Source organism: Polypterus senegalus, chromosome 11 (assembly GCF_016835505.1).
Source record: "Polypterus senegalus isolate Bchr_013 chromosome 11, ASM1683550v1, whole genome shotgun sequence".
In the NCBI taxonomy this organism is placed as follows: Eukaryota; Metazoa; Chordata; class Cladistia; order Polypteriformes; family Polypteridae; genus Polypterus; species Polypterus senegalus.
The window spans coordinates 133,029,553-133,050,461 of NC_053164.1; the positions used below are offsets into that span (position 1 = coordinate 133,029,553).

Sequence of the window (20,909 nt, forward strand, 5' to 3'; positions counted from 1 at the left end):
TTGGTGTGTTACATGTAGATTCATATGCCTATGATCTTAATTAAACAAGATATCCTATAAATAAATATGTATAAATTAAAATAAGAAATTTGTAGCTGCAAATACTTAAAGAAGTCATTGTGCACTGTCAAAATAGAGACTAAAAACTGGAAACTGAAGTTAAGAAGTTAAGAAATCAGGAAGAAGTACTTACAGTATTACCTCACTAACAAAGCAACAATCAATCCATAAAGAATATAAGAGTTTATTGCATTTGGTAGATGTGTTATTGATATTGGTGCTGGTGATTTGATTGTATTGTATTTAGTAGATGTGGTAGTGATACTGGTGTTGGTGATTTGTACATATTGTGAGTAAGTTTTTTCCAAAACCAATATAGGGTTTGGGATTGGAGGGTTATGATACCAAAATGGATAGTTAATAATAAGTTATGTATCTAACCACATTTTATTTTCCTTATATATGTATTGATATTAAAATGTACACCCATGTCTTTCACCCTCATTGCTAGTATGCATGACTACTCCACATAACCAAAAGGAGACTTTGCATAGCCACTGTATTATTAGTTCACTATAGACATTGCATTATCTTAAACTGAAAATGTCGATTAAAGGAAGCAAATCAGACCACTGATTAGGATATAAACCAGTAACATCAGTCAGTAATGTTACTAATAGTGTCACTGACAGTTATGCTGTAATTTCTAAAAACTATTTTAAAATGTTTCTTCTTGGCTGGAAGTGCTGGGCTGCTCTTTAACAGACTTAGGATTGTATGTCTTACTTGAAGTGATCCTTCTTGAGGAGTGAATTTACTACGTTGTATGTTGACATAGGCATTGGTATTGCAGTCGTCGTTCAGTAAGTGTTGTGCGCCGGTGTAACAGTTAGCAACAGGGTATGTGCAACAGTGTGCGCAGTGAAAATCCATATTGCAAAATGAATCTGAATAAAAAAGCTACTAACAATAATAATCAGAACCTCAATAAAATTACTAATCTAAATAATGTTACAGTGCAACATATAAGAAAATATTCTTTGTGAAAATGTTACCCAAATGCACCTTAATCTACAGACCCCTACAAAGCAATGAGCACTAACTAAGAAATGAAAGCTTATTTATTACCACCTCAGTGACATCCATTTCCCAAGCACACATTTGATAGTTCGTCTTCAGTGAATGAGATATTTGCACAGGTAGTGTCAAGAAAAGAAGCCATCTTGGTCCGTCAAAGAAACAAAGGTTAACATATGAACTTTTGAAGGTTCTGCTGGATATTTTAGAAATCAAGCAGGAGCTTGCTAAGCTGGATGCAATGTCTAACACTTGGCATGGACAAAATACGCAAAGCCGTATAGTAACAAGTTCTGCTTCCATGGTTGTAGTTTAGTTAGCATCATGATTGAAGCTTTGTGCTTTTAAATAATTAATTACTGTACATAATACATAGAGATCCTTCTCCAAGTTATTAAATGGTAGGTGAGACCTAAAGGAAATTGTCAGTAAAATTAGGATAAGAAATGAGAAAATCCAATTTAAAAAACATACTCACACAATAAAATGTGCTTTTTATGTAGTTTATATATGTTAATCTCTGTATCAGTGCCACTGGCCTGTAAGACCTTGCTTTTGTCTTACTTATACTATAATTATAGATAGACAATAGCAATCAGATAGGAGAGAATCTACTTAACTGTATTTTATATTCCATACATTTAACATTCTTTTACTATAATTTGCTTTGAATTTAACTAAATAAGATGAAAATAAGTGAATGTTGAATAATAGTATGAAGCATGAAAGTAGACAAGTTAGAAAAAATGTCACTAAATTTACTTATATAAAAACTGCATTTACTGAGTCTGGATTGTATCAAAAATATGAAGAAAATAGAGCTAGCAACACAAAAGCTTTTTCTTTTATTTGTCACAAGACATGCAACTATGGAGAAAAAATAAAAACTATTTTGCTAATGGCAATTGAATCTCCTGCTTGAAGCTCACAGTTATTTTATGGTTTACAGTGCATTTACGTTGCAAAATGTAAAGGATGCTTCTAAAACTTGAAGACTTCACAGAGGAAAATAACTAAACACTTTTGCAGACAGAGTCATAGGACGCCTATCTCCTGAACTTGGTAGATATGTTTGACTATTGTCTCTGCCTTAATGCTTATAATCTTTCCTATTTATTTCATGTGTAGACACTGGAAATAAAGAACTGATTATGTTTTTGATTATTTTGTTTTTAATTATTTGCTGTTATTCTATTTTTTGTCCATTTTAGATTGATTAATACTCTTTAAATCATAATATTTCTGGCATTTCTTTTTTCATTTTACATTGATTGATATTCTTTAAAACATAATATTCCTTGCCTATTTATTCCATGTGTAGATACTGGAAATAATGAACTGATTCTGTTTTTGATTATGCTGTTTTTAATTATTTGCTGTCATTCTATTTTTTGTTCATTTTAAATTGATTAATACTCTTTAAAACATAATATTCCTGGCATTTCATGCAAGTATTTTATCACCATATTTCATTTACAGTTCAGCAGACTGAGGAAACAGATTCTAGTTTTCAAATATTTCAATGCAAAATGATAAATGCTTCTCATGACAACAAGCATTTTAACCAATTATGCATAATGAACCATAAATATCAGTTGCTAATATAGTCTGCAGTTATCAGTTATAAACCCTCTGCTGAATCAGGTAAATGAAGAGCAATAAGAGACAAAACATTAACATGGTCATTACATTGACGTGATAATTAAAATGCACAAATATTAGAAATGTACCATGTGCATAGCAATACATATAGGCTGCTTACAAAAACTACTCTCAAATAGTTATGCACACTTACTAATTAGCATTAATGCAAGTTGTAGATGTAGTAGATGAGTACAATATAATATTTTAACACTGAGTGCGTTTACCTGTGTGTAAATGCTGATATCTTAAGCAGATTACTAAATATTTTCGTAATGACATTGCATGTGTAAACCCTTTATTCTGAAAAAAAAATGTTTGGTTGTCCTCAGATTATGCAAACCCAGATAAAAAAATCTCTATCCTCCATAAGAAAAAAATGAAGAGCATGTACAGTAAATGCCTAATTCCATTCACGATCAGCTCAAGTAAATTAATGGCAGGTATTTGTTGATTTACACCAGTATCTGTAAAAGCAAGCAGCAAATAATATACAAAGCAAGCATGCATGGCACATAAACATACACTAAATAAAATTCTGGTCTGAGTTCACAGAATCAGATGATATGTAATTGGGTTCTCATCGCTACGGCAGCACTCACTTTACAGTATTAGGCTCGTGAGATGGGCACTCAGGTCTTTACCTCGCATGGAATACAGAAAACAAATGTCTTGCCAGTCAACCGAAGAAGAAATCCTTTAGCTAAATTGAACAATCAGGCTGTTATTTTTGAGAGTATGACTTTTTTCCTGTCTATAATTGTATTAAATGTACTACCCACATTTTTCCCAAGAATAAGTCATGAGCAATATCGTTTTTTGCCCAATAAACACTGTTTAATGGTCTTACCTCGGGAATGTGATGTATTGCCGTTTAATATTTTAAATAACTTCTCTAAAAATGCAAACATACAGTCCATTTCACATTCAATATTGTTTCTGTCAACAGTTTCTAAGAAAGGATTGTAGCATGGATGAGCTTTCTTTGCTATGCTATCATTAATTTAAGACTTGTCGCATAACTTTTACAGAAGCACATTCAGAGTATTTTAATATGCAGTTACAATTACCATATGACTATATATAAATCATTAAGTTGCAGGAAGGGCAATACACTCTTACTTCAACTAACGTTAAAGAAATTAGGGCTTCCACCAAATTTGCACTTGAACCTATCAAGAAGTTGTAATGAAATAATTTGAAGCATTTTCTGTGGCAGTAAAAACATCTGAGATGTAAAATTAGAACATTATAAGAAACAGCAAAAAAAATCTAAAAATAGAATATAATTAATTATGATTATATATATAGTACATGGCCGGCCGTTCATCCCGGCCAGTACCCCCAGGCCGCTAGATGGAGCCCTCCTTGCAGCATAGAGGTGCCCCGAATGCCAGCAGGGAATTATGGACAATGGACTTGTAATGCACAGCCCTGCTGGATACAATGGGGGCTGACAGGAGTCGCTACAGGGAGGCCCAGAGACTGCCTTACGCCCAGGAAGTACGTCATAGTCACGTGGAAAATGGGAACGATGTGCTTCCTGGGAGAAGAAAAGAATGATTTTTATCTGACCCGGAAGTGTTCCAGGTCACATGGACAGAGAGAGTGAAACACTTCCGGGTCAAGGACTATAAAGGACTGTGGGAAATCCCAAATGGACGAGCTGAGTTGGGAGGCAGGGTGACTAAGCGTCTGGGAGTATGGAGGATTGGATTATTGTATTGTATTGTTTATTGAGTATTTGGGAGTGGAGAGTGCTATGTGCACATTATTATTATAATAAATAATAATTGGACTTTTTATCTGGTGTCTGACGTGTGGTCTGAGGGTACAAGGGTGCGAGAAAAGCCCTAATCTGTCACAATATATATATATATATATATGTATATATATATATATATATATATATATATATATATATATATATATATATATATATAATTATAACCCTCAAAATGAGGAGCCATTGAATATCACTATTTGTGTCCCCAAGTTTACTTTTCTTAGAGTTAATGAAAATTACAATGCATGTTGCTAATATTATACCTAATTTGTCACAGCATGTTGTATGGTTTTGAAAGTAGTGTGAAAGTGTTGTACACTTCTGATGCCTCATTCTGTGTTTTTCAAGCTACCCAGCTGCCTATAAAAGTAGAATTTTATTAGTAAAATATAACTTCCAATCTAATACTGTATACTGTAATAATATGTTCTACTATTAATGAATTAGGCATAAAATGTTAATATTTTTATTACCATATTTAAAAACTATACAAATGTAGTTTGAACACTAATAACATAATTCAGCACTTAAAAATGGAATGACATTGATAGTAACAGATTTATCAGGTCACATTTTCTAATTGATAAGGCAATTGAGATCAGCAAAAACAGTTACAGTTTGGCTATTAACAATAATGAAAATTGGTGATTATAAGTGAGTAGACAGAATTCCAAAACTAAACAAAGATTCTTAAATCTTGTTTAATCATTACATGACCAAGTCTATTTATCACAATTGTTAATTACTTTTTCCAGACAAAAATGTTTCAGTAATATAATGTGTTTTGTAACCTATATATTCTGATAAATCACACATTTTTTTACATCACCAAAAACAACTTGTCTATACTGTGATGTTTCAGCCAGGGTTCTTTCTCTTGTTGGTGTTCAAAAGCCATTTTTGGCTTCTTTATTTGTCCTTCTATTCTTTGCAGCCATTCTGAAATTCTTTGTCATTAATTTGTCAACTCTGGCCCTTTCCTACTAATCTTAAAAGATCATAAAAGGTTCTTAAAATATCTTTGATCAACAAATGTCTGCTTTTTTAATGTAAAATAAAGTACATTGGAGAGCAGAGAAGTTTAAACAATGCAACCATTCTGTATGTGTTTCAATTTTTATTTTGCAAAATGTATTCAAATCAAAAAGATATGTTCAAGACATAAACAACATCAAGTAAAGGAAATTGAAAATCCATCCAATTTACAACTATCCTTAACAAAAAACAAAATTTATGCAAAACACTTGAGCCAAGGACAGATTATCTTTAATTTACACATTTTTCTTGTGCATTTTGTTCACATTTTATTACCCTGCTTTAGTACACATAATTACAACGAGTATCCCTAGGCCTTATTTTGTTTGTTTGTTTTAATTATTGAACAAAAAGAACTAGATTAAGTTTATAAAGCTAATTTGAAAAAGTAAATCTATGCTGTGGTTTTGTGGATGTTGGAAGAAATAGCAAAATTGTGATTCACAAATTAGTAACAATTATGGTTTGATTTCACAGATTCTAATAGCAACCCACTCTTATGTGCCTTTTGTTGGAAGTTGGAATTTAAAAAAAACTATATAGGTTTCATGTGCTTACCTTTTGGAAGTTTGTTTAGCTTTACCACTGGCTTATTGATTTTTAGAGTATATGTATTATATTTGATTTGTTTCTGAACTGCTGACTCCCAAGGGGAAGGTAAAGTTTTAATCTGACCCTGACTTGAGCTGGCAGTTTGAGTCTCTTATGAGTGACAAACTTTTATAAACATCTTTAAAGTTTCAAAAAGCTACTAAAATCAAATAAAAATTTCTTATGAATTTTCCTTTTAGCTATCAAGTCACACAGACTTCTACATTTATGTAACAGGGGATCATAGTTATTTACTAAAACTTTTGATTAATTATCAAATATTTAGATTAGCGTTCTGTAGATGTCTAAGAACAATGCACATATGAGAAATTGTGTCTTGTTTTAGAAAATACAAATATATATATAACATACAAATACTCCTCATTAACTTAAAAAAATCCATATTCAGATTCTAGAAATATAACACTTCAAATAGGCACAATTACCAATTCTTGCATCATAAAAGAAGTTTTCAACCTTTTTAATCTCAACTGAAACACAGCCTCATGGCGGCAAAACGAAACAAAGAAAATTGGCCTTTGTTTGGAGACTCAGTCTTCCTTCTTTGCTGTTCAAGATCTAATGCCTGGCTCCCTGGTAGCCTTTTTTTGTAGCGTTAGTGTGGAGTGGTGGTGATGGAAGGGAGGGTGGTGTGGGTTCCTATGAAGGTGTGAGACACAGTTTTCATTTGGTGGCCCTTCGATGTTACAGGAGAAAGAAACTGCCAGTTAGCGTCAGCATCCCCTCTCATCCCGAGGTGGAACTGCTTACTTCACCAGAGCCAGGAATGTCGTTCCTACATGCACATGTATGACGTGGTATTGTTAATTTTTTTGCTTATTTCAAATATGTGTATATTACAGTAGATTGGTTAGGCACTCTAAATTATAAATGAAACTGGGTGTATATATAAGTGTACCTTGGGATGGACTTGTCTGTATCCAAGGTTGGTTTCTTGCCAATGTTTATATCAGAGTTACTAATTAAAATGACTTTATCATAATAAAGGAGTACCATCAAGAGTTTGTAAACTAATATTTCACTTGTGATTGATTCTTTTTAAAGGGTTACAATTCACTAAGTTTCTTTGCAATCCAGTGCTGAACTTTTCAACAAGGCAGTCATACAGTATCTGTAGCTGTATCTATAAGTCATATTTCTAGAAGTAAACTAAGATCCTAAAAAGCAACTTATTGCTAAACAATATAGTAAAACAATATTATTAAAATATTGCAAAAATACACACTTGCTTTGAAGATCAATCAGCTTTGATAACCATCTCATCCATGTACAGCACTGTAATGACATAATTACTTGCCTCCTTAGAAAATGTTTGTATTTTCTTGGTTTGAAAATTACGTGTTCTGGTAACATTGGTCTATAAAGAACATATGGTGGTATATGTACTTCTTGATAGTTGGCAACAATATTATTGTTTGACCAAAGAAAATGTGTATACACTATTGTTAAACTAAGGAAACTGGTATGTATCGTTGTTTAACCAATCAATATGTTGATCTAGGCAGAGAATGAAGCAGTTATATACAGTACTTCTGGGTAAATCAGAATAAAATGAAGTATTGTCACTAACTTCTGGCTCCTTTTTTTATGTTTTTGGCAATTTGCCGTTGCAACTACACTCTGTAGCAACAGTAGCTTATACCTGATGGTAAGGATGATAACAGTAGTGTAATGGGATAGAAATTGGTGTTTTTAAGAAAAGGACATTTGTAATGGACTAGAAATTGATGTCTTAAAGAAAAGGATATTTCTGTGTGTTGCTTTTAGTAAAAAAAAAACAAAATATGTGAACAATAAATGGAAAAACCAATCGATGAAGGGACAGTAGGCACCCTTTGTTTGAGACTGGGATAAGTGAAAAGGCAAATTTCCTGAGTAATCCTGTTATAGGTTTTTGTTGATAGCTGTTGTATCTACAGAACATAGATATTTACCTGTCACACAAAAGGGTCTACTGCCCTGAACGTCAGATTGCTTTGATTGGTGTGTCTCATCATCATACTGTACAGTACTGTGATAACAGAACTGCCTGCTTCCTTAGAAAATGTTTGTATTTACCTCCTTTGAAAATTAACAAGTTCTGGGGATATTGGTCTCTATTCAGCATATACTGTACACATTTTAATAGTAAGCCACAATGCCATTGTTTAACCAAAGGAAAATGGCATGTTCCATTATTTAACCAATCGTCAAGTTGATATTGAAGCAGTTATATATGTCTGGGTAAATGAGAATAAAAGAACAGAAAGTATGGGGAGAGATTCCTGACTGCTGCCTGCTTCTTTTATGCTTTTGAACCCATATTGCTGTGGCTACCTGGCCCAGATTCCCCTAGTCCTGAGGCTGGAAACAATAACACAATTATAATGTTGTGTAAAGGCCTTCTGGTCCGATGTACTCTAATTGTCCTTAGCTCTGTATTTAGATATACTTACAACACTTTCTGTATTATAACTTTGGGATTAACACATAAGTTCTATAACACAATGAAAAATTGCTTTGTGATACCATGGTTTATACCAACTAATAATGCTTATAGACAAAAACAGAATACACGTAGATGGACTAGATCAAGGAAGTGGAAAATCGCTGTTGGTTTGTCAGTTTACTGGTGAGCATGCAACCATACCTTGCACGGAAAGCAGAAAAGTTTTGGCTAAAAAGAGTCGGTATTACATCTTCCACAGAGTGTTAATTCCGCAAGCAGGCGTGTTGATTGGTGTGCTGTGTTTTTTCTCCTACTCCATTAATGTTCCTGGTGAGGAAATTGATCGAACATCCTTAAATTAAAATGTGAAGAATATGTAGCGAGGAATACTGTTGTTTGGGCTTGTATAGCTAGCAACTATTCCATGTGTCATATGTGGCCTTGTTAAAGGTGATATGAGAAGCGCTCAAAAAAGTAATAACCACTAGGGCTGCAGTTCTGATGAGATACATCATGATCACGATTCTTCATCAAGTAATGAAGCATAGAGAGAAAATATGATGCTTAATTTTATTAATTAAGTTAGCCATTTTGTTCAAGAAGAAAAGAGACAAGTTTCCTAGTACAGCTTGGGAATGAAGAAATTAAAATTTTTATTAATATTCCATAATAGATTTAGAAATATGCAATATTTAAAAGTGGAAGGTAAAATGTTGGAAAGCTCTTTGAAAGATATATAATCGTTGCTTTTAGAAAAGTATGGTAGGATTCCGTAACATGTTCACAACAAATGAAAATTAAAGTTATCATATTTGGGCAGGGTCAAGTATAAGGATATTCAATATATTTTCAGAGATTTGCTGTTAAAAATGTTAAAAAAGCTGCTTCTTAGAGAAATGTTGGTAATTAGACTTTGAGTCAATACATTTATTTTTAGTTGGATCAGCTGTCTAAGTGACAGAATAAAAGGCTTGGAAATCAATAAGGGAAGATTTTGTAGAAATAAGTGTATTCTGCAAAGGCAAATGCTAACAAATAATAACAGAAAAAAATAAATCAAATAGCAAAAAATGACACAAGAACTTTTAAATGTTTGCCACTAATATTTTGAAAGATTCATGTAATAGTTCTTCTGGAATATTAGATAATTTGATTTTACATTAATTTACACTGTCAAACTGTCTTTTTATCTTAATCTTTTTTGGGAAAAAAAATGAGAAAACAGACATAAAACAATGTAATAAAGCTTAAGTAATAATCCTCTGTCTAGTCTGCTAGCTATAGATATAGTTTTGCACAACTAAATCACCCCTTCGGCACTGGCATCCCTTCTAAAACACTAATCCGGTAATATATAATGTACAATAGTACAGACAGAAGTTTAATTTATTTCTTTTTTATTGCCCAGAGTTTCCAGCTTTAATCAACCAGCACTTCCAAAATAAAAATAAAAAATGGGCAGATTTCTAGAATTTAAAATGAGATACTCCTCAAAATGTTGTCAATTCAAATTTAAAAAGAGACTCATCACTGAGTACATTTTCAAAGTAATCTGTTCAGATGCTTTTAAAACATGTAAATGCCAGGCATACCAATTTGATAGAAGGTCAATGTCTTCATATAAATTCCCTCAGGGCACCCAGCACATTTAACATTTATGTAATATAAACTACTTTAAGTAGCTCTCTTTCTAATGTATTTTCCCCGTATTCCACTTGCATTGAGTCATGCATAACTTAAAGAATTTAAAATGAAGGTTACCATAAATTTAATGTATTTAAGCAAATCAGTTGCACTTATAACCAAAACAAACCCAGTGGATTTCTAAATGTAGAAAAATAAGCTCAGTCTCCAGGTAGGTCAAATTTTACTGATAGTTCCGTCATTGTGAAGCTGAATAAAAACAGTAGTCCTTCTGGTCATTTGGCTCTGTATTTAAAGATATGTACACCCAACCATACGTACTAATCCTGGCCTATTTACAAATACATTTGCCAATATGACCACCTGTCCACCTGTGCATTTCTTAAAATCCACTGCATGTCCTTTTTCCTTATAATGAATCAATTTAAAATAATACCAAATAAACAATGTTTCCTTACAAGTACTCATTTTCTGCAACTTACAGTAGTTCACGCAAGCTGAAGTCTAGTCTTGCATGTATTTGGATTATTAACAAAAGATCTCTGACAAAACCCAAACAAAAATGGAAATTGAACACGGATTTAAAATAACCTGCTATGGCAATGTGCCACCCTGAAGAAGTCACTCTGCTTATCCTGATAAGAGCCATAGTGGCAATAAACTGATGAAGCCATCCTATGCTCAGCAACTTTTTCTAGCACCTACGGATAAGTTCACAAAATATCCCCAGCCTATCTGAAAGATGCAATTCCTTTATCATCTTCTGACCTTGTTGTCTGAAACAGGCACCAAGGGAGCAATATAAGTATATGCCCAATCTGCATTCAGTTTGCTCCTGTCTATCTGGAAATCCAATATTTCTATTCAATGATTCTACCATATTGCTGAGCTCTTATCACAGAGTGTTAACCTAATGCGATTATGATATCATTGTGGTAGTCACAATCCATAGGTGGGGATTGGGATGTAGACTGCACTGCAGCAATTCACTGGTCAATATCACAATCTTTTTCATCACTGATGAATAAAAATCCAATAGTGTAACTCCTCCACTTGAGGCATCACTTCACTCCTTATCTGAAGAGAGCAAACTACTGTTTTGCAGAAGAGGACAATGACTGCACATTTGGAGGTGTTGATTCTCTTCCTGACTGCAGCACCCACAGTTGTGGATACTAAGCCCAACCTGATAACACCAAACGGGTAAGATCATCTTCAACAAGCAGGGATGCAATTACTAGGTTCCAAAAACAAGACACTCTAAGACAGTGGTTCCCAACCTTTTTTTGGCCATGCCCCACCTAGGCCTCTCTAAAATCATGATGTCCCCCACTGTAACATATACCTTATTCTTATTATTACCTATTCAAAAAGTGAACTCCTACTCACGTGGAGGAAGCCCATAATGTCATTAGTTTGGTCTAAACAAGCTTCCAAAGAACATTGAAAGAAAAGAGGGAAAGGGTAGTTGAAGAACTGACATAGAAATCACTAAGAAATTGTTAAAAAAAAAAAGTAATATAATATGAAGTAATATGAAAATACAGTTTTAAAAACATATAAGAGACGTTGTATTCATAAATATAAAATAACTTTAATGACAGCTTTTTCTGTAATATTTTGATCATTTTATATTTTTGTTATATTGCCAAATGTTATAATCATTGTTACAATTCATATTATTTTAATGGTAAAAACAATTTCTAGGTAGAAAAACTCAAACCAGTTGTAAAATCGTAAATTAAAGGGTTCTTCACCATCCCTTCTATGTTTATATAAATATATAAATGTCTCTGTAAAAAAAAAATAACAGTGAATTTCTGTTTTTTCATTTTATAAATTGTTTAACGTACCTAAATTCTCGAATTGCTCCCCTAAAAATCAAATTGCCCCCCAGTGGTGTGTGTGCCCCACGTTGGGAATCACCACTCTAAAATGATGTGCTTTTATATCCTTTCCATGAAACCCATGAACTGAAGCAGGGATAAGATGCCTCAGAGTTCAATACTCATATTGAATGTACTCAACTCAATAAATACACATGTAAATAAGTTTCCTATGACACTCTGAAGTAGACCATGACAAAGATTTTTCTTTTCAGTCCAAGATGTAAAGGAAATTGTTAAGCACTGTTCAGTATTGAACTGGTAGTCGAAGTTAGTAGTTAAACCTTTTGTTTACATTTAATTCTATTTGGAAACCCTGGGCGAAAATAGACACTGTTTCAGAAAGTTTGAGCAATATGTTTCCCATAGACAAGTGACCCTTGTGCTTCCCTCTGCTTTGTTAACAAAAAATAGAGGCTAATGAATTAGCTGCTAATTACTTTTATTGATAAATATGTTGATTGTGTAAACCTTATAGGCAATGGACTCTTGTCAGTTAAATAAATGGACTAATTCGTAGATTCACTTTAAAACCAACTCCATCACAGGGTTAGTAATAATAATTATTATTACATTAACAACAATAAGCAGAAGAAAAAGAAATAGAAGAATGGTAGCTACCATAACAGATAATAACAAGATCTGGTAAATTAATAGCTTAGCGTATTTCAAAATATTGTGCAAATGTGCATTCAGTTGCAGCATTGCTCATCTACACTTCCATCTATGAATTTCAAAACTCACCTAATCGATTCATTATTGTCATATCTACTGATTGTCATGGCACCATGAGGCACAAGGCAGGAACAAAACACAAACGGAACACAACTCTTAATATATAGTTCTTGTAATTCATAGCTCATGGGTAAAATGTTAGCATTTTTTAGGTAGACTATCACGTTTTTAAAATTGAGTTTATCATGAGTTACTCTGTATGAAGCGAAATATCAATATTTTGATATGTAGGGACTGTAATAGCATAGTAGTTTTCGCATAGTATACAGCAAATTCTCATATTTAAAACTAGATAAACCTCATACTGTAAGTTAAGCCCAGTATATCCATCCATCCATTTTCCAACTCGCTGAATCCGAACACTGGGTCACGGGGGTCTCCTGAAGCCAATCCCAGCCCAGTATATGCATAGGTATAATAAAGTGCATAATATAATAAGTAAAATAGTTTGAAAGCACAATATCTTTTTTTTTTTAATGAAAAAGCTTTTGCAAATTTTACGCAATATCAATTCTTCTTGAACATTTTATGGCCAAGGATATTTCAATATATTTAATCTTTTTTGGTGGGCTGTACTACTTTCAGGCTGCACAGTGGAGCAGTGGTAGTGTGGGTTTGCATCCGAAGTATTCATATTATCCCCATGTTTACATGGTTTTCCACTGGGTGCTGCTGTTTCCTCGCACAGGCGAGAGACATGCATGCTCGGTTAACTGGCAATGCTAAGCTGGCCCTAGTGTGTGGCTGTGTGTGTGTTTGCCCTGTGATGGATTGGCGCCCTGTCCAGGGTTTGTTCCTGGCTTATGCCATACGCTAGCTGGGATAAGCTCCCACCAGAACCCTGCAACCCCGTTCAGTTCTAAGTGGATTAGAAAATGACTGACTAATTGTACTACCTTCATTAACGTTGGGTGTTTTGTTTTTGTTTTAATAAATCTTTGATCATTAGGTCTTTTAAAAATTTTTTTGTCTTGCTTAGTTTGAGGGAAGTTTTTGGTCCACCTTACAAATGATTTTGCAACCCTTGCTAGAAATTTCTTTACACTGATACACCCCCCCAGGGTTTTAACATGTTAAATTTTTAAAGTGATGAAACAGAATAACTATAATCAATATAACAAATTCCTCATAAATGTCTAAAAAAAGTGTTTTCTGGTTTGCTTTAAAACATATCCTTATCTTATTCTTTCTAATAAACATACTATTTCATAAATGTGCTAAAAGAGTATTTTTTTTCTATTTTTTTGTAGGAGTGCCTGGCATTCACAAGGGCAGCTGTTTATGGAAGTAGCGGACTGAAAATTCCATGAGGGACAACACAGTCACTGGCAGCATTGTATAATGGCTTCTAACTCAGGACCAGTGTGTTATAAATGGCCATTCTACGAACTGAAAGGCTGTTGAAGTCTATAAACTGAAGTTGGCCTTGATCCATGTTGAAATGTCAGTGTGGCAAAATACTTAAGTGAAATCTCACTGATGGAAGAAACAATAAGGCATTTTTATTATGAGTACAGTTTTTTTTTTAATTATTATTTTGCTGAACTTATAAAAGCCTTGCAGTGACTGGGCTGTGCTGTGGTTTTATGGTTTTGTTTTGAAAATTTAGATATTATATAAATTCACAGGTAGTATCCTGACCAGGATTGTGTTTTTGTTCTGTTTTCTAAAAAAATGAAGTAAAAATCAATAAATAACATTTAAATTTATTTTTGTCTTTCATGGACTGATTTATTATTTTTGTCTCATGTAGGAAAGAAGCCTACAAAAAAAACTAAATAAATTAAATTGAGCCGTTGACATGTATGTGTTTGGTTGAGCATTTCTTTTTTAAATTTTATCCTATAAATTTATTCCTTTGTTAAATTAAAACAATTGTGCTGTTTAACAGTCCAAAGGGCACTCCACACTGTATATTATCATAGACCAGCTGGATGGTATAACTGACATAAATAATTCGATATGAAAATACAAGAATTCCAAAAACCATATGACAAAATCAGTAGCATCTAATTTTATCGTGTACTTTATGTTTTTAAAGTTATATATATATATAGTTTTAGTCAGGTTTGTGCAGGGTCTTAAAAAAGAAGCAGATTTTTACAGGCTTAACCATTAATTGTACATATGTGTTTAAAATAAAGGCATTAAACATTCTTTGTATAACTGATTAAACCTGATTTGAGTTTTTAAGTGTTTTAGGGCATAATTATGTGATGATCACTCACATATAGCGTTGTTCAAATAGAGTTTCTTTATAGAAATGTCCCTAATGTTCATTTTACACATGGTTTTGTAAATATGAAATGCAAAAATCACTAAAGGTAGGTTTTACTGTTGTTTGGGCTGTAATGAAAGGAATATTGCTTAATTTAGGATATTCCAATGGCCAAAATCACTGCCCCTTTCCTTGGTCACTCTCCAGTACTGCTACTTCCATGTAGCTCCACACACACTTATCTGCCTCGTGCACTGTCTGATTGCCCATTTGTGCTACTGGTCATGCTTTGCACAACTCATTTGGGATCAGAGGTAGCGCCTCCACACTCACTTTCCCTATTTCAGTAAGCTGATCCAAGCTAGGATCATTCTCGAGGCTCACAAATGGCCACATATGCAGATTAAATGATTTTAGGGAGAAGAAGTACCAGCAGGCATCTGCTGTCTCTCTTAGAGCTCATATTCCCATACTCTGTTGTAGAATAAATTGTGCTGTGCCTTTGCACATGGAGAAGAATATTGCAATGAGATGAAAATATATGTAGTAATAATGGGAATTTTGCTGGTTACAAAACAGAATTTATTGTGTGAATTGTTTCGCTTATCACTACTCATTTACGTAAATGACATGCAAGGCATTGCTTAGCATTTATTAGATATTATTATGTGGTTTGTTGACTTCATGCTCATGGAATTCATGCAAATTATTAAAAAGTTCTACCCTGTTTAATTAAAACACCAACAAAACAAAAGTTGTATTTTTCCATATGAACATTAGAACACTTGTAATACTGGTGATATTTTATATCAATCAAATCAAATGTTTTGTCTTACTTGTCCAACTAGTCTTCTGTAGCTGACTTGACCACTTCATTCATGGCATAGCATCTCCCAACGAGGCAGCACTTCAGATTGGGGAAGAAGTCATACGTGACCTGGCCTGGCCTGGAGAAGAGGGAGAGGTGTGTATCATCTCTTCAAATCAACAGTATTGCAGAGGAGATTTTGCACCCTATGCAGTGTGAGCAAGGCCATTGTCATAAAGCTTTCCTGAATCCTTTTCCTTGATAGACAGCCACAAACACCCACGTGATTCAGCATAATATGACCACTATGTATAATAGTATTTTGACACTTGTAATCAATTCGGACTACACCAACATCATAAAAAACTCTATCCGTGATTTTTCCTTTAATGGTATGAGACGATTACATTTTCTTTTTTCAGTAGTTTCTTGTACTGTAAGTGATACTTTAATTTAATTCCTGGTTATTAAACCTTTATTTCTTTATCAATCTGAATTAATTAGCTTAAAATTGTCATTGAAATGTTGATACTGTAATTCTTAATTGCAGGTGTCAACATTCTCAGCATCCAACATGTGTACTGTAGGCCTTTGTACTTGTTCATAAAGAATGGATTACATTTACCAATAACTAATCCCTACAATGTCTTTTGTATCAAGAACTGTCATATTTCAGTTCTCCATTATGTGCCAACATTTTCTTTTGTTTGTGATGTCAAAGGCCAGCTAGACCATTAGTCATCTTCAAGGGATGTTCTGGCACAACATAATTCTTCAGGCCGTATATTGACTGTGGCAAACTTAAGTGACTAAGGCAAAATGTATTTTCGAAGTCAAATGTGTTTTGTAGTATTAGAACTTCAATGATGGCAGATTTGCCATGGTGACTGTGCAATGAAGCAAAAAAACACAAACCACAATTCCTAGAAACTTGTAATTGACATAGTTCAGTGGGCGTAACGTTTTCTTTAGCCAATCATATAATCAGCACTGCAGTCTACCCTATTTTTGTTCAGGCTCAAAACCTCTTGATCACCCCTTTGTATAATTAGCAAGCATTTCAGACCATTAGGGGAAGCTCGTTAAACCTTGCCATGTGATTCTTATGCATTTCTTTCAGCCAGGGGGTTCTAGCTAATTTATTAACTGAAATTAATGATTTTTTGAAACTCACATTTTGTGTGTTACTGGCCTGTTCTTTCATTTATCACAATGTGCTTGAATCTGGCTCTCTGAGTTTCTGTCTCCTTCAAAATGTCAAGCAAGCTCTTGTCCACCTTGACCTTTTAAATTCACCAAAAGAGACATAACCAGAAGTGGTGGCATCTGATGCTTTTAACTCACTTTTTTTTAATGGTCTTTCCTACAGCTCCAGGGAAATTGGTCTAAGGAGATAGAGAGATCTGTTCCACATTTTTGTCATAATTGATTGTGATGAAAGCTCTATTGCAATAAAAGGAAACATTGTAAGTATTCATGCATATAAATTGTTATTTTAATACTGAAAATCATTTAACATAATAGTGAAACGGCAACAGTAAATTTTCTGTTTATTTTTGGATATTTCACATATCAAATGTTTAAACATGGCAGCGTGGCAACATTGTGTTTAGTGATCTGTTGAGTGATTCAGAACTAGAATCATTAGAAAATCTTGAGTCTCCCTTTCACATTTCTTCTTCCACCCTTTTCTACTACCTACAGCTTTGTTCAGCTCTTAGGGCTCATTGTATCTCCCTTACATCTCTTTACCCTATCATTCTCCTCTCTCTCCTTCTTGTTCCTTTTCTCCACCCAAAAACCTGTTCCAGTTCTTTACTCCAAGCTATGTAAGACTTTCTGTACACGTCTAGCCCTCATCTCTCAGTGGTCCCAAGACCTCAAATTATTGTCTACTATTCGCTGGAATACAGTTTTTAAAAATTTCAAATTCTTATCTCACTAAACACCAGTTTACTCAAATTTATATACGGTTATATTTTAAGTTCTGTTGGTTTGGACATGTGCCTAGGAGAGACACTAAATATATTGGGAGAAGGATGTTAAGGATAGAGCTGCCAGGTAAGAGGAAGGTGTAAGAAAAAGTTTATTGATGTGATGAGAGTGGAAATGCAGGTGATTGGGTGTAACAAAGCAAGATGCAGAGGACAGGAAGATATGGAAAAAGATGATCTGCTGTGGCAACCCTTAATGGGAGCAGCCGAAAGAAGAAGAAGAATTAGCATTTGTTGGACCTTAACCCAGATCCCCTAGTCACATTTGCCCCTATTATATGCCTGGGATGTTCAGGAATACGTATTAGTTGTATCCTCCTGTGTTGGCTTTCTGTTCTTTAATCTCTTGTTTACTCTATTCAAAGCTATCAGTTCCTATCTAGTCGAATGAAAACAAAAGCGTGAAATAATTTTTCAGCATCTTGCAAATTTATAATTTTTGCTATATTTCTTAAGTGAAAAAATGCTGCCCTGGTAATCTGGTTAATATATGATTTAAAATGTAGGTCAACATGAAATGAGAAATGAGTCAATCATTACCCCTAAATTCTTTCCCTCCTCTGTCTTGACTTTTATGCCTAATGGATCGTTTATTTCTTATACCCTCACTATGTCCATTTTGCCAATAAAAAAGGATGCTAAGGATAGAGCTGCCAGGGAAGAGGAAAAGAAAAGGCCTAAGCGAAGGTTTATGAATGTGGTGAGAGAGGACTTGCAGGTGATGGGTGTAACAGAACAAGATGCAGAGGACAAAAAGATATGGAAACAGATGATGTGCTGTGGCGACCCCTAATGGGAGCAGCCGAAAGAAGAAAAAGAAGAAGATTTCTGTTTTCTCCTTATTAAATTAGAGAAAATTACTACTCATCCACTCAGGAACACATTGGGTCATTGAACCAAGAGAGTCTGGGTCATCAGGCATTATTGGTAAATACAATAGTAATATATAGATATAATAGTACAGATTTGCAGTAGTAAATCATAAGTCATTTTTTCACATACTTTTGAAAAACTGAATGCATCCTTTTTCAAAATTCATTTGACCATGAATATACATTTATTTTACGAAAAATGTTTTCTTTTTGCCCATCCTACCCCATAGATGAGACTTGTGGAAAATACATAACATGGCTATAATGTGCAGGGAGTAACCTGAAAATTTCTGCTGTTCATTCCATTTGTTACTGGCCTCTTGTCATCTACCCTAGTGATTTTTCTTCATGCGAAATCATCCTATTTCGAGGGTTTTTCTATTCTTTGTAATGTCTTTGTGGTGTCATATTTTGATGATATGTGTAATATATATGAAATTCTTTTATATCCATCTTCTGATTTATACTTATAAACTGGAAGATTTTGTAAATCTTTTCTGAGCTACTTCTAGTCCATGGTTATCTCTGCACTATTAAACCAAGAGGACTCCATCAGAAACGCTGTATGAACAGCTGTTTAAATTTTAATGCTTATCAGAATCAGTTAAATTGATTTTAGGTGAAGCTAAATTGCCTTTGTAAAATGCTAAGAATGGGATTTGTTAAATTTGGACACAGTAATAATCCCCATTATGAAAGGTGTTGAACCCTTTATAAGCCTCTGTTCAACCAAGGCAAGATTATATTTGAATTTCCTTATTGTTAATAAGATCTTATTAAAGGTACAGTATAAAGGTCTCATATGATTTGCGTTCATTTTAACCTTTATAATATTTCAATAATGATTTTCAACACTGATCATTATTCACAGTAATGAATCATTGTAAGTTCAATATGATTACAACACAAAATCACATTTGACAATACAAGAGTAAATAGCAGAAGCACTTGGAAAGGATATAATATGAAGAAAATATGATGTGGCCCTTTGGAAATTGTGGAATCAGTTACCTCTGCAGAAGAAGTTAAACAGTACTTGGACAGAAAAAACAAGAAAAAATGGGAAGAATTATATTTTCTTACAAGTGAAGGAGATGTGGGATTTCAAAAATGGAAAAAGATCAATTGATATTAATCAACCAATTAAATGTCAGTTTTGGTTTGGGTAATGTTATGCAAATAATTAATTAGATAGTTAGTAAGGCTCCTATAACCCCAACTCAGAAATAGTTGGACTGAAACTGAAATAAAAACAGAGAACAGTTATTAGTACATTAAATTTGATCAGAAAACAATATAACAGACCATTATGTGATGTTACAACTAATTAATGTTTGGGATTTTTTTTTCAAAAATAAACATTTTTATTTTGATACTTGTAGCATATTCCAAAAAATGTTTAAACAGTAAAGAATTTACCACATTTTAGCATTGACTTTCCTTCTCACAAAACTTAATAAACAATCAGGTACTGAAAACAACAATTTATTTTTATTACAGGTGTAATTTTGCCTCATTATTCTTTCAAATAAGCCTTAAATGTGTACAACAGTATGAGGTTTTTAGTGTCAAATACAAAATGTGCCACACATTCATAATAGGGGACAGTCCAGGACTACAGGCAAGACAGTTGAGCACCCACACTCTCTTCCTATGCATCCATTTCTTTGTAACATCTTGTAATTGTCTTAGTAAAATATGCATGGATATCTATGGAAGAGATGTTGTCTTGAAGGCAGCATATGTTGTTCCAAAATTTGTATGTACTTTTCAGCAATAATTGTGCCATCATGGAAGTGGAAGTTACCCTTACCCAGTGTACTGACAAAACCCCATACCATCATAGATGCTGGCTTCTGGACTTATAGCTAGTAACAGTCTGATTGGTCCTTTTTGTTTTTTGGTCCAGACGATACAACGCCTATTTCTTCCATAAAGGAACTGAAATATTGATTTGACCAACCACAATATACATTTCTACTGTGTAATGGTCCTGAGCCCAGAGAAGTCAACAGCACTTCTGGATGCTGTTTAAATATGGCTTTCTTTTTGCACAGTACAATTGCATCCCTCATTTGTGGATGTAACTATGTATTTTGCTACCTGATAAAGGTTTTCCAAAGTACTCCTGAGCCCAAGAGGTTATATCATTAACTGATAAATGATGGTTCTT

General features: G+C 33.7%; 1 protein-coding gene across 2 annotated transcripts in view; it reads left to right on the top strand.

The window, feature by feature from the left end:
- Nucleotides 1-14,553, top strand: part of LOC120539527 (leucine-rich repeat transmembrane neuronal protein 4-like) — a 225,552-nt gene extending 210,999 nt beyond the window's left edge. Inside the window, exon 3 of one of the 2 annotated variants that reach the window (XM_039769669.1) lies at nucleotides 14,095-14,553. In XM_039769669.1, coding sequence (XP_039625603.1) covers nucleotides 14,095-14,154 — 60 coding nt within the window. In that variant the 3' untranslated portion in view covers nucleotides 14,155-14,553. The remainder of the gene's footprint in view (nucleotides 1-14,094) is intronic. The other variant, XM_039769670.1, reaches the window with a different exon arrangement.
- The last annotated feature ends 6,356 nt before the right edge of the window (nucleotides 14,554-20,909 follow it).